Here is a 12,761-nt window from a genome sequence, read left to right as displayed (position 1 = left end):
GCTGACAAGTCCGATGCAGGACAGGCAGACACGATTGCAGCGGTTGCAAGGGAAAATTGGTTGGTTGGGGTTGGGTGTTGGGTTTTTCCTCCTTTGCCTTTTGTCAGTGAGGTGGGCTCTGCGGTCTTTTGTCAGTGAGGTGGGCTCTGCGGTCTTCTTCAAAGGAGGTTGCTGCCCGCCAAACTGTGAGGCGCCAAGATGCACGGTTTGAGGCGATATCAGCCCACTGGCGGTGGTCAATGTGGCAGGCACCAAGAGATTTCTTTAGGCAGTCCTTGTACCTTTTCTTTGGTGCACCTCTGTCACAGTGGCCAGTGGAGAGCTCGCCATATAACACGATCTTGGGAAGGCGATGGTCCTCCATTCTGGAGACGTGACCCATCCAGCGCAGCTGGATCTTCAGCAGCGTGGACTCGATGCTGTCGACCTCTGCCATCTCGAGTACTTCAACGTTAGGGGTGTAAGCGCTCCAATGGATGTTGAGGATGGAGCGGAGACAACGCTGGTGGAAGCGTTCTAGGAGCCGTAGGTGGTGCCGGTAGATGACCCATGATTCGGAGCCGAACAGGAGTGTGGGTATGACAACGGCTCTGTATACGCTTATCTTTGTGAGGTTTTTCAGTTGGTTGTTTTTCCAGACTCTTATGTAGACTTCCAAAGGCGCTATTTGCCTTGGCGAGTCTGTTGTCTATCTCATTGTCGATCCTTGCATCTGATGAAATGGTGCAGCCGAGATAGGTAAACTGGTTGACTGTTTTGAGTTTTGTGTGCCCGATGGAGATGTGGGGGGGCTGGTAGTCATGGTGGGGAGCTGGCTGATGGAGGACCTCAGTTTTCTTCAGGCTGACTTCCAGGCCAAACATTTTGGCAGTTTCCGCAAAGCAGGACGTCAAGCGCTGAAGAGCTGGCTCTGAATGGGCAACTAAAGCGGCATCATCTGCAAAGAGTAGTTCACGGACAAGTTTCTCTTGTGTCTTGGTGTGAGCTTGCAGGCGCCTCAGATTGAAGAGACTGCCATCCGTGCGGTACCGGATGTAAACAGCGTCTTCATTGTTGGGGTCTTTCTTGGCTTGGTTCAGCATCATGCTGAAGAAGATTGAAAAGAGGGTTGGTGCCAGAACACAGCCTTGCTTCACGCCATTGTTAATGGAGAAGGGTTCAGAGAGCTCATTGCTGTATCTGACCCGACCTTGTTGGTTTTCGTGCAGTTGGATAATCATGTTGAGGAACTTTGGGGGACATCCGATGCTATTTTATAGACTATTGTTTGTAGTGTTACCATGGTGACTTTCTAAAAGAGAAGCACAAAATTAACTAAGAATCAAAAACAGGTTTTTAACCTTTACATTCTGGCCCCCAATTATTATAATAGACATTAATGACAAACATACAATTAATTACAGATACAAAGAAAATAAAGTACAAGATTAGAAATCAAAACTTTCAGCTTCCTGTAAAAGACAGATTTTAGTATTGAAGTAACCAGTCTTTGTTTTAATGCACTTGCCGAACTGTAGCCACGATTTTTTCCCCGTGGTGAAGAATCATCCATGATAATCACCATCTCTGCATACAAAATTGTATTTAGCTTTAAGCCCATTTTTGTCTCTCATTCTTTAATCCATCTTTTCCAAAATAAATTTGCAATAAACTACACTTGTTTCCATCTGCGTCTTACATAAATCTTTCTGAAATTGACCTGAAGCATTAAAGGTTTAGATTTAATTAGCAAGAGATTTAGTGTCATTTGAATCAACAGAAATTTTCATTATTGGACAACTATTTAAAATAGTTTCAACTCACAAATATTGTCTGAAGATCATTGAGTATTTTACTATTCAAAATGGAATTAAGAATTTTTTTTGATTGATCTAATCATTCTTTCCCCACACACAATGATGTGATCTTGTGGGTGGGTTAAATATCCAATTAATTCAGTTTTGAAGTAATGCATCATGAATTTGATGTAGATTCCAATTTTGAATTGCTTTTCTTAACTCTAATTGAGCTCCTGTAAAGTTAGATCCATTATCAGAACATTTCCTTCATTTGACCACGTCTGGCAATAAAACGAAGAACATTGATAAAAAGAATCTGTATCAAGCGATGGCGCTACTTCAATATGAATCGCTCTCGAAGTCAAACAGGTAAAAAATAGCTCCGTATCACTTTTCAACAGTTGTATATTACTTGCAAAGGACCAAAATAATCAGCTCCCACATATGTAAATGGAGGTCATCACATGAAATTGTCTTGTGGCAAATCCGCCATTTGTTGTCCAGGTTTAGCATTTGTATGTTGACAATTAACATATTTTGATACAATTCTTTTGATCATGATGAACCACCAAGTATCCAATATTTCTGGCGTAAATCTGTTAATGTGATTATAGCCACATTGACTTTTTTTTCATGTGTATGATCAACCAATCAGAAATATGAAATTGCTTAGCCAAGATAATTGGAAAAAGTATTATTGTCAGAAGTGAAATATCCAATCTTCCTCCTACTCTCAATACATCATTTACAAGATTGGGACTTAGCTTGGACACACAAATTGCTTTTATAACATTCAGATTCTTCTTCAATTTTGATCTCATCATCCATCTCCTTTTTCTGATGAAAAAGAATCATCTCCAATTCAGCATTCGCCAACTGTTAGAATTAGATTCTTTCATGATACAATTTAAAAGCAGTTTTTAACCTAAAGAAAAATGCTACAACCTTCTCCCCCCTCCCCCACACAAACAAAAATATGACAATCCAAATTCATTAGTTATTTGAAAAGTATTCAAATTAGTGTTTTGGATTTCAGGATCCTCCATTGAAAATTCTTTCAACTCTTCTGGATTTTGAGGCCATTCTTGAGATTGCAAAAGAAATTGAGGACCGAACACCCAATTGTTGGCTCTTTTCAGAAAAAGTACTTTTGATCCTCGTGAAGCCTTATCAGCTCCCTTATCCACTGTTTTAACATTTCTCCCATTGATTAGCATGTGAAACCTTCTCAATCTCATTAATTTTGTTAGTCACAAAGGTATGAAGCCTCATGGTTTTGCTATTAATGTATTTAAAACATTGATGTACTCAGTCCAAAACAGTCTGCTAACACCATCTGTCATTCTCTTCTTAACAGTGTCCATTTTGCTTGCCATATTAGTGGCAGTCAAACTGGCTTTAATGGAGTCACTCTGGCTTTTCCCATTACAAATCCACAATGTACTCGCTCTAGGTTATTTCGTGGAACTAAATAACTGACAATACCAAAACTACCTTCGCCTCTGTCAGCAAAATGGTGTAACTGAGCAAATGTGGCAATTCCAAAGTCTGTAGGTTTAAAACATCTGTTGATTTCAAAATTCTCCAACATTTTTAAGACTCAATCCAATTGCTCCAATTTTGTGCAATGGAGCATGGTATAGTTTCATCCCATCCAAATTTTCTTCTGCACAATTCTTGCAGTATTTTCTTGACTATTAATTCTATTGGTGCCAATATTCCCAAATGATCATATATCAAGCTTACAATCAAAAGAATACCACTTCCTGATAAAGGCCGTTCTTTCAAAACAATTTTGAATTTAAAAACTTCAGATTGAACACCATTGCACCCCTAGAATTCTTTTGACAGGTAGGACGTCACAATCCAAATCAATATGCTTTATCTCCTTTGCTCTTTCTGCCTCAGGAAGAGCAGCCAACATATCTTGACTGTTGCTAATCCATTTCGTAAGGAAGAAACCTCCTTTATTAGATCTCTTAACTCATGTTTTCTGAAAACAGTGAAGTAAGACAAATTATTTATGATGCTTATAGCTTGAGAACTAAATTACTTCAGCTTCAGCACATTTTCTGAGAGCAAAATTTGCACAACTTGCTCCAAATAAATGAACTGTCATTCTGTATTCAATCACATTTTTACTGTAATCACCACCATTAGGCTGCCATATCATAAAGAAATCTTGTTACTTTTACTTGATGAAACATCACTTCAATATCTGCAGTAATTACAATAGGACCTTTGCAAAATCTTATCAAAACACCTATTAAAGTACTAGTTAAGTATGGATCTTGTAAAATTTGAGAATTCAATGAAACTTCTTGAAATGGTGCTCCACAATCAAATACAACAGTTTATTTTGTGGATGTACAAATCCTTATTTGAGGAAAGACATCCTTGCTATAGAGAGAGTGCAAAGAAGGTTCACTACATTGATACCAGGGATGGCTAGACTTGAATACGAAGAAAGACTGGAATTTAGAAGATTAAGGAGGATCTTATTGAAACAAAATTCTTAAGAGATTGGACAGGAAGGTTGTTCCCATTGTTAGGGAAGACCAGAACAAGAGGTCACAATTTATGGATAATGGGCAAGTCTTAAGACTGAGATGAGAATTCCCCACCCACCCCCCCCAGAGTGGTGAATCTGTGGAATTCTTTGCCACAGGAAGTAGTTGCAATCAGTTCCTTATCGATATTTAAGAGGGAGTTAGATTTTTAAAAAATAATCAGGGCTATGGGAAGAAGACAGGTACTGAGTAGATGATCAGCCATGATCAAAATGAATGGCGGTGTAGGCTTGAAGGGCCAAATGACTTACACCTATTTTCTATAATTCTATGTTGCTATGAGGCAAATACCATTTTTTTTTTAAACCATCTTTACATTCCAAGGTATCTTCTGATACCTTTTTTTACATAACCCTTGCCTATCATGTCCAACATGACACTGGTATATTCCAAATGAAAGGAAGAATTTCTCTTGAATTTTCTCTTCAAATTCAGCAGATGCTGTTCTGCAATTATTTTGTTATTTGGCCTACAAATTTCCCTTTTCTTCAAAGGTAATTCTATACAGTAATGATCATCAAAATGTTTAACAATTTGAAACCAAATCCAGAAATTGCTGGTCCTCCTTCAAAGTTTCTTGAATATCTATGAGACATTCAGGAAGAGATTTTAAACTATTGTTCCCACGGTCATCAAATTTGACAACTGAAATTCAGTTGACATTCACATTTGACGACCCCTGATCACTATTAATTTTTCCTCCTAATGGTCCATTAATTGTCCATCCAAGCAATGTTCTCACACCACAAGGTCTGTCTTTTTGACTCATTACTACCAGAGGTTCAAGATCTTTAGGTACCCCTAATCCAATTAACATCTCAATTTTGGCATCAATCTTGGGTAAGGAAAGGTCTCTTAGATGATCACACTGTGACATCATCCTGATAGGGAATATTCTCCTTATTTACAGGCAAAGTCTTCTAAGTATATACTCTTGGAAGATCACAAAATTAATTGCTATTCAATCCAGTATTAGTTTCAATGCTCTTCATCATTCATAGTCTTCAATGAGATCTGTGATTTTTACTATGAAGTTTATTAATTAAATGGTATAAAATGATGCTGTACTTCCTGGATCAAGAAATGCATAGGTTTTCAGTATGAAGCTCCTTTTTAGTTTTAACCTGCACAGGAACTAATGAGAGCTTTGTCACTGGCTCCAGTAAGACTGTTTGTCTGAACCAAAGCAGAGGCATTCTCTTTGACTGCGTTTTTGGTCTTGGATTCAGATTGCTCGACATCCTTCTCAACTTTACTTTGAGTATGCACTAACTTGGGATACTTTAAAATGCATATATCACCACTGAGTCACTTATTACAAGTTTTGCTGATGTGTCCTTTACACAAGTAACCAAAGCATATTCCATTCTTTTAAAAGAAAATTTCTCATGTGACTTTTTCTCCAATCATGAACATCTTTCTAAAGCAATACAAACTGCTTTCCTGAACAATCTGATCGTTTTTCATTGTTCCCTTATCCTTTCTTGTGCTTGTATCTGATACATTTCTGCTGAGAGGATTTAGACCCTTTTACATCTTTAGGAACAATTGAAGTAACCTTAATATTTCAAAATGCTGATGTGATCCAAATATATACATGCCATTCTAAGAATTGTAGAACATCCTCAAAAGTTACATCCCTTCTAGGAATCATTTTAAGATCTGCAGCTTTGGTTCTCCATAATTTCCTCAGCTTTTAATTTACAATAATCAACAAATTAGCAAGCAAATTCAGCTCTTGCAAATGTACACTACCTCTCATTGTATTACTACATCCTCTCAGAAGAGTGTAAAGCCTTTGTGTCCCCTGATTTTATTGATGACCAAGAAAGAATCTTGTCTACGTGTGGCCCTTGCGATTTTATGTTCATTGGCAACTTTTCACTAACTCCTTCACCTGTCCTCCAGTATAGTGTCCCAGGTAATACAGATGAATGTTAGTGATTTTAGATTTCATGAACATCAGATATTGTAATGGATCTCCATTAAAAACTGGAATTTCCTTCTCAGATAAACCACATGAACGGTTTTTTTGTTTTGCTAGGTTAGCACAGCAAAATGAAATTTCTGCTAAGTGATATTTTTTTGTCTTGTTCACCATGGCTTGCGACTGGTTGTCTTGATGTGAATGGAGAAAACTGATCTTGAACTGGTGCCTTGAGTTAAAAGTTATGACATTGATGGAAATCCTCAACTTGTTGCTGGTTCTTCAGCCAATCGAAGAGACATCAATGGTAGAGTATGATCAACTCACATGGTTGAATTTTTTTGAAATACTCTCAGAAAGATTCATATATGGTGTGCTCTGAAGCAAGTGAATTTCACTAGCTCTTCTCATAGGATTGGTCATTGTCATTTGAGTACCAGCAGTGACCCCCATGGCTCCCTACTCATGTATACAGGTACATGATCCTTTATCCGAATCCCTTGCGGGACGGTGTGTTCCAAATTTCTGATTTTTCCAGATTTCAGAAAGCCCACCCAAATTGTGCTGCCGTATCCACCCCCACCCCCTTCCAGTAGCCCAGCCATCTCCCCCAACCGACCCCACTTGCTGGATTTTGGACCTTTCCAGATTTTAGATGTCCAGATAAAGGATCGTCTACCTGTACTTGTTTCTCATGGCTACCATTGATCTGCTGTTATGTTGGGTACCAGCCCTTTGGGTATTTCACTTTGAGTGAAAAAATCTTGCAGAAGCCAGAGCTAATGTTCTGACCATATTCAAAGCACATTTTTCCTCAAACTCTAGTTTCTTTATTCAATAATCTATTTTGTTCTTCACTAGCCATTTGTAACTTTAGTTGCTGATTCCTGATTTCAGCTTCTTTATCCTCAAAAGCACATCTTTTCTCCAGCCACTCATGTTGTGCACAGATAGTAGCCAAGTCTGCTTGTGCCTTAGCATGCATAGCTGATATGCTTAAAGCACCTGAAGCTGCAGTACTTGCTCAAGATGCCTTTGAAGACTTAAAATCCTCCTGTGTTCATAACCTTGGAAATACTGTCAGGATTCACATCTAAACTTTCAGATATTGCTGATCAAGTGCATCTTCTGCATTTTGCTTGGTACAGTACCAATGGGGTTTTGCAACACACTTTCATCTATTCTAGTTTCACTATCCTTTTAAGTCAGTTAATGTGGTCTGCAGTGCCTTATCAGAGTCTTCTTGCTTGGTAGTTGAAGCCATTTCTTTGGTGGCTGCCCCCAAACTCCTGCCAAGTGTTGTTGATCCACCTTACTGGCTCAACTCACAACCAAACAGTTCTTTGAGGGGAGCGGTTGCTTAAGGTCTTTAGCCTGACGAGACTTCTTATCCATCTTGGGTTATTCATTCTGTATCCTGTCTTCTCCTGGCTTATCTTGGTTTCTGGGAACTGTAAACAAATTTGTATCTTACTTGGTCCCTTTAAGAGGATTGCTGCTTGGTTGAACCTATAGTACTTCACACAAGCTAGCTTATCAGGTGTTAGTAATACATTCTGGGCTTTCTGTCAGATATTGCAAACCAGAGCTGCTTTCCAAGGTCACGGGTGTCTTGCAGTCCTTGGCTTGGTTTAAACTGTGCAATTCACAGATAACAGAGATTCTTAGAATTGAAATATCTATTGTTACAGCAAAGTTGCCTATTTGCTTTCAGGAAGTTGAGTTCTTTCAGATAAATTTTATGACCCTTTCTTCCAAACCACACAATTAAAAATTTTATTTGAATCAAAATATAGATAACACTTTACAGGTTCCAAGATATCTCGATTTCAAAACATGGCATCTTCAAGGAAATGTGGGCTACAGTATTCAGAATTACTATCTTTTTAATCCATATAACCACTTACAGCACAGAACAGGCCAGTTCGGCCCTACTAGTCCATGCCGCAACAAATCCCCACCCTCCTAGTCTCACTGACCAGCACCCGGTCCATACCCCTCCAGTCCTCTCCTATCCATGTAACTATCTAGTCTTTCCTTAAATGTAACCAATGATCCCGCCTCGACCACGTCTGTCAGAAGCTCATTCCACATCCTCACCACCCTTTGCGTAAAGAAATTTCCCCTCATGTTCCCCTTATAATTTTCCCCCTTCAATCTTAAACCATACCCTCTAGTTTGAATCTCCCCCACTCTTTTTGTAATCTCGCGCACCCAATCTCGCGCACCCAATCTCGCGCACCCAATCTCGCGCACCCAATCTCGCGCACCCAATCTCGCGCACCCAATCTCGCGCACCCAATCTCGCGCACCCAATCTCGCGCACCCAATCTCGCGCACCCAATCTCGCGCACCCAATCTCGCGCACCCAATCTCGCGCACCCAATCTCGCGCACCCAATCTCGCGCACCCAATCTCGCGCACCCAATCTCGCGCACCCAATCTCGCGCACCCAATCTCGCGCACCCAATCTCGCGCACCCAATCTCGCGCACCCAATCTCGCGCACCCAATCTCGCGCACCCAATCTCGCGCACCCAATCTCGCGCACCCAATCTCGCGCACCCAATCTCGCGCACCCAATCTCGCGCACCCAATCTCGCGCACCCAATCTCGCGCACCCAATCTCGCGCACCCAATCTCGCGCACCCAATCTCGCGCACCCAATCTCGCGCACCCAATCTCGCGCACCCAATCTCGCGCACCCAATCTCGCGCACCCAATCTCGCGCACCCAATCTCGCGCACCCAATCTCGCGCACCCAATCTCGCGCACCCAATCTCGCGCACCCAATCTCGCGCACCCAATCTCGCGCACCCAATCTCGCGCACCCAATCTCGCGCACCCAATCTCGCGCACCCAATCTCGCGCACCCAATCTCGCGCACCCAATCTCGCGCACCCAATCTCGCGCACCCAATCTCGCGCACCCAATCTCGCGCACCCAATCTCGCGCACCCAATCTCGCGCACCCAATCTCGCGCACCCAATCTCGCGCACCCAATCTCGCGCACCCAATCTCGCGCACCCAATCTCGCGCACCCAATCTCGCGCACCCAATCTCGCGCACCCAATCTCGCGCACCCAATCTCGCGCACCCAATCTCGCGCACCCAATCTCGCGCACCCAATCTCGCGCACCCAATCTCGCGCACCCAATCTCGCGCACCCAATCTCGCGCACCCAATCTCGCGCACCCAATCTCGCGCACCCAAAATCCAATGAACCAAACTTTATAGATGCAGCTTTAATTCATTGATAATACATTTTGCATAATTTCACATTAATATTTTCATAACAATGAATAAATAAAGCATAGTGTATTTAAAATAAAGATATTTAACTTCAAGAAGATAAAAAAACAAATTCAAAGTTTGAAGGAGATGCAAGCTCTGAGTGGATATTCCAACATACGTTCTAGTCACTATGGTAACACTAGAAACAATAGTCTTTCTTAAAGAGAAGCACAAATTTAACTAAGAATCAAAAACACAAGGTTTTAACCTTTACACAAAGCTTGTATGTCAAAAGTTAAATTAGTTCATATTTATCCTAGTATTAGCTCTCTGACAAATGCAAGAATGAGAACGGATCATTGGTTTTGTCTGATCCTAGTCAAATATTGGGAAGAAGTTTTCTGTACTTTATCAATAATTAATACAAAATTAACACCAGATCTGTTAATAGCCTTGTTTGGGATGGCTGAACAGAAGGTAATGAAATGGTCTTCATCTCAACTTCATGTATCATTAGCCTATACTTATTACAAGAGTAATTTTGATCAGAAGGAAAGATGCTGTCCCACCCACTCAATGATGTCATATTTAACTTTGAAAGTAAGATATTCAACAAATGTTTTAAATTTTTCTAATCTTTGGGGCTCCTTTTTGAATTACTTTCATAACCTTTAATGGGAATGATATTATGTAACTTGATTCTCGTGGATTTGCATTTCTTAATTTTACTCAGTATACTTTTTCTTTATATTGCCATGCAACTTTGGAATGGTTCAGGACTTGGATTATATATTTTTTTCTTTGCTTTTCAATACATCTTTGAATCAATGTTAGACAAGGTTAAAAGAAATGTCAATGAATTTGCTTACTTTACAGCTGTAACAGTGTTATGCATCAATCATTTTTTTCTGTATTATACAAAAACTTTAAAACTATTTCTTCGTTTGACAAATGCTTTACAATCAAAGATTCAAATTGCAGACAGAGATAATACCTGCATTTGTGGAGAGGCAGAGCTCCAAGCCTTTGACAACTCATTTACTGAAGCACACAGAAGAATTGGATTTGTAGTCAACATCCACAAGACAAATGTTCTCCAACAATCTACCCTCAGTTATCCAACAATAAAGATTCACCTTAAAATACTTTCCAAGTTTCTGGTAAATTCCATCACTGAATTGTGGTTCCTAATGTGCCAACACAGCTTTATAGATTTAAGAAAACAGTTTGAAAATCAAGTCCACTGATGTCACAAAATTGTCTACTAGGTAGCTGTGATCCCTGACTTCTTATGCACTTTGGAGACCTAGGCTAACTTCAGTAGGCACCTCAAATCACTTGACACTGCAAGAATCGCCTCCACAAAATCTTCCAAATTCACTAAATAAGAAAACCAACATCAGCACCACCCTCAAGGTTAATATCCCAACTTTTGACAGGCTACCATAGTCCAGTTTATTGGAAACACTGTTTTATGCCTGAAACCAAATACCCAAAATAGTTCTATTTCAAGTTCTGTTAAAGACTAACAGGTTGCCAGAACAAAAGGTCACATCCTCATGAACACAAATCCTTGACCCATAATAGCTCAAAGTGAACAAACATTTAGAATGGTTGAAAACTTGTGTAGGCATTAGGCACATAAAAGCCCAGCATAAACAGAAGGAGCACATCAATTCATAAATTCCCCACTCATCTTTCAACTACTGTCATGCCGACCCTTTTCCTTCTTTCCCCCCCCCCCATTCATGGAAGAATCTACAGTACCCATAGTCACCTCATATCTCAAACTTTAGAAGGGATGGGGCAGAAGGAGGCAAGGAAAAAGTAATCTGAATCTTTTCATACAGTCCTTGGAGTGGTAATGTCAATAAGAGCAACAAAAGGTCTTAACTGATCATCTACTCACCTTTCCAAGACTGAGTGTGCCCTGGAGTGTCAAATTCTGGAATAACCCGAATTCCCCTCTCACGAGCATATTCAATAACTGCTTGGACATCTTTCAATGTATAAATATGAGTGACTGGGTGATATGCACCCTACAAAAACAGTAAAATTTCAATCTAGCATTAATAATCACTATAAAGCATAAAGGATTCAAATCCCAGGGTTTAACATTTCCAGTTGAATATCTCAACTTGCTTGAAATTATAACAATTAATCCTCAAGTACATGTAGTTACCAAATTGGATGAACATTGACGCTGTATGTCAGTTTATATGATAAATTTGGCTAGGAAAGGTTTTATTGATAATAATTACTACCTGTTGCAATCAGCTAACTTTCATTTAGGGAGAGAGGGAATTTTCTTCCCCTCTCCAAGGTCAGAGAATCAAAACTTTGACTTCAAGTGGAGAAAGATTTTTAATTTAGAGGTACAGTGCAGTAACAGGCCCTTCCAGCCCATGAGCCCAAATACTCCAATTAACCTACAAGTGACATACATTTTTGGAGGGGGGGGAAAAACCAGAGTGCCCAGAGAAAACCCATGCAATTAAGAGAACATACAAATTCCTTACAGACAATGCTGAATGTTAACCTAGGTTGTTGAAGCTGTAATAGGAGATGTGCAAACTGTGGTGAATCTTGGTGGTCAGTACTGATATTCATTTTGAAGAACTGTACAGAGAAGGCCAGAGATTTATGGATGGGGAGCCATGACTGCAGTTGGGGGTAGGGGGGGTGGAGGGGAAATGCTGCTGAAGACAAATAACAAGATAAAAATTGTATTTTAATTCAGTCTTGTTTACAAAACAATGAGCAGTGCGCTGACTCGCAAATTCACACAAATCTCAAGGAAACTCCATTTTAGTCTTTCTATATCATCCATCTTCCAGTCTCTAGGGGTCAAGCCTATTCTCCAAACCCAATTTGTACTGTTGCCCATTTCCCATCCCATTAACCTTAAAAAAAAGAAACACTATTTGTTAAATATTTAAACAGACAAGGCTGAAAAAACTAGTGAAGATTTCAGTATACAATCTATAAACCCTAATAATTTATGTGCCAAAACATTTAGATCCAGAGCATCCTTCTACATAGATAACACATTAAAAAAGTTAAACCACATCTCGATTTGGATGATGCAGTTATTTCCTGATAAGACCATCCTACATCATTGCAATCCTAATGGAATAGCACTCCACAATTTGGTGGAGAATTATACTGTTCTTGGGCTACTCAGTAGTAGACTGCAAGGAAAATAGCTATGATTTTTTTGTATATGGGAAAACAAGTTCCTGAATACTATATC

At 39.9% G+C, this 12,761-nt stretch overlaps 1 protein-coding gene across 2 annotated transcripts in view; it reads right to left on the bottom strand.

Annotated features, from left to right (window-relative positions):
- The window catches only part of hexb (hexosaminidase B (beta polypeptide)), an 86,705-nt gene that overhangs the window by 55,652 nt on the left and 18,292 nt on the right, over window positions 1-12,761 (bottom strand). For both annotated transcript variants that reach the window (XM_069937283.1, XM_069937275.1), the window contains exon 6: window positions 11,418-11,547. In XM_069937283.1, the coding sequence (XP_069793384.1) occupies window positions 11,418-11,547 (130 nt within the window). The remainder of the gene's footprint in view (window positions 1-11,417; window positions 11,548-12,761) is intronic.

Source organism: Narcine bancroftii, chromosome 1 (genome assembly GCF_036971445.1).
Source record: "Narcine bancroftii isolate sNarBan1 chromosome 1, sNarBan1.hap1, whole genome shotgun sequence".
Taxonomy (NCBI): domain Eukaryota; kingdom Metazoa; phylum Chordata; class Chondrichthyes; order Torpediniformes; family Narcinidae; genus Narcine; species Narcine bancroftii.
The sequence above is the reverse complement of the archived record's forward strand: the minus strand, read 5'-3'. Positions and strand labels throughout refer to the sequence as shown.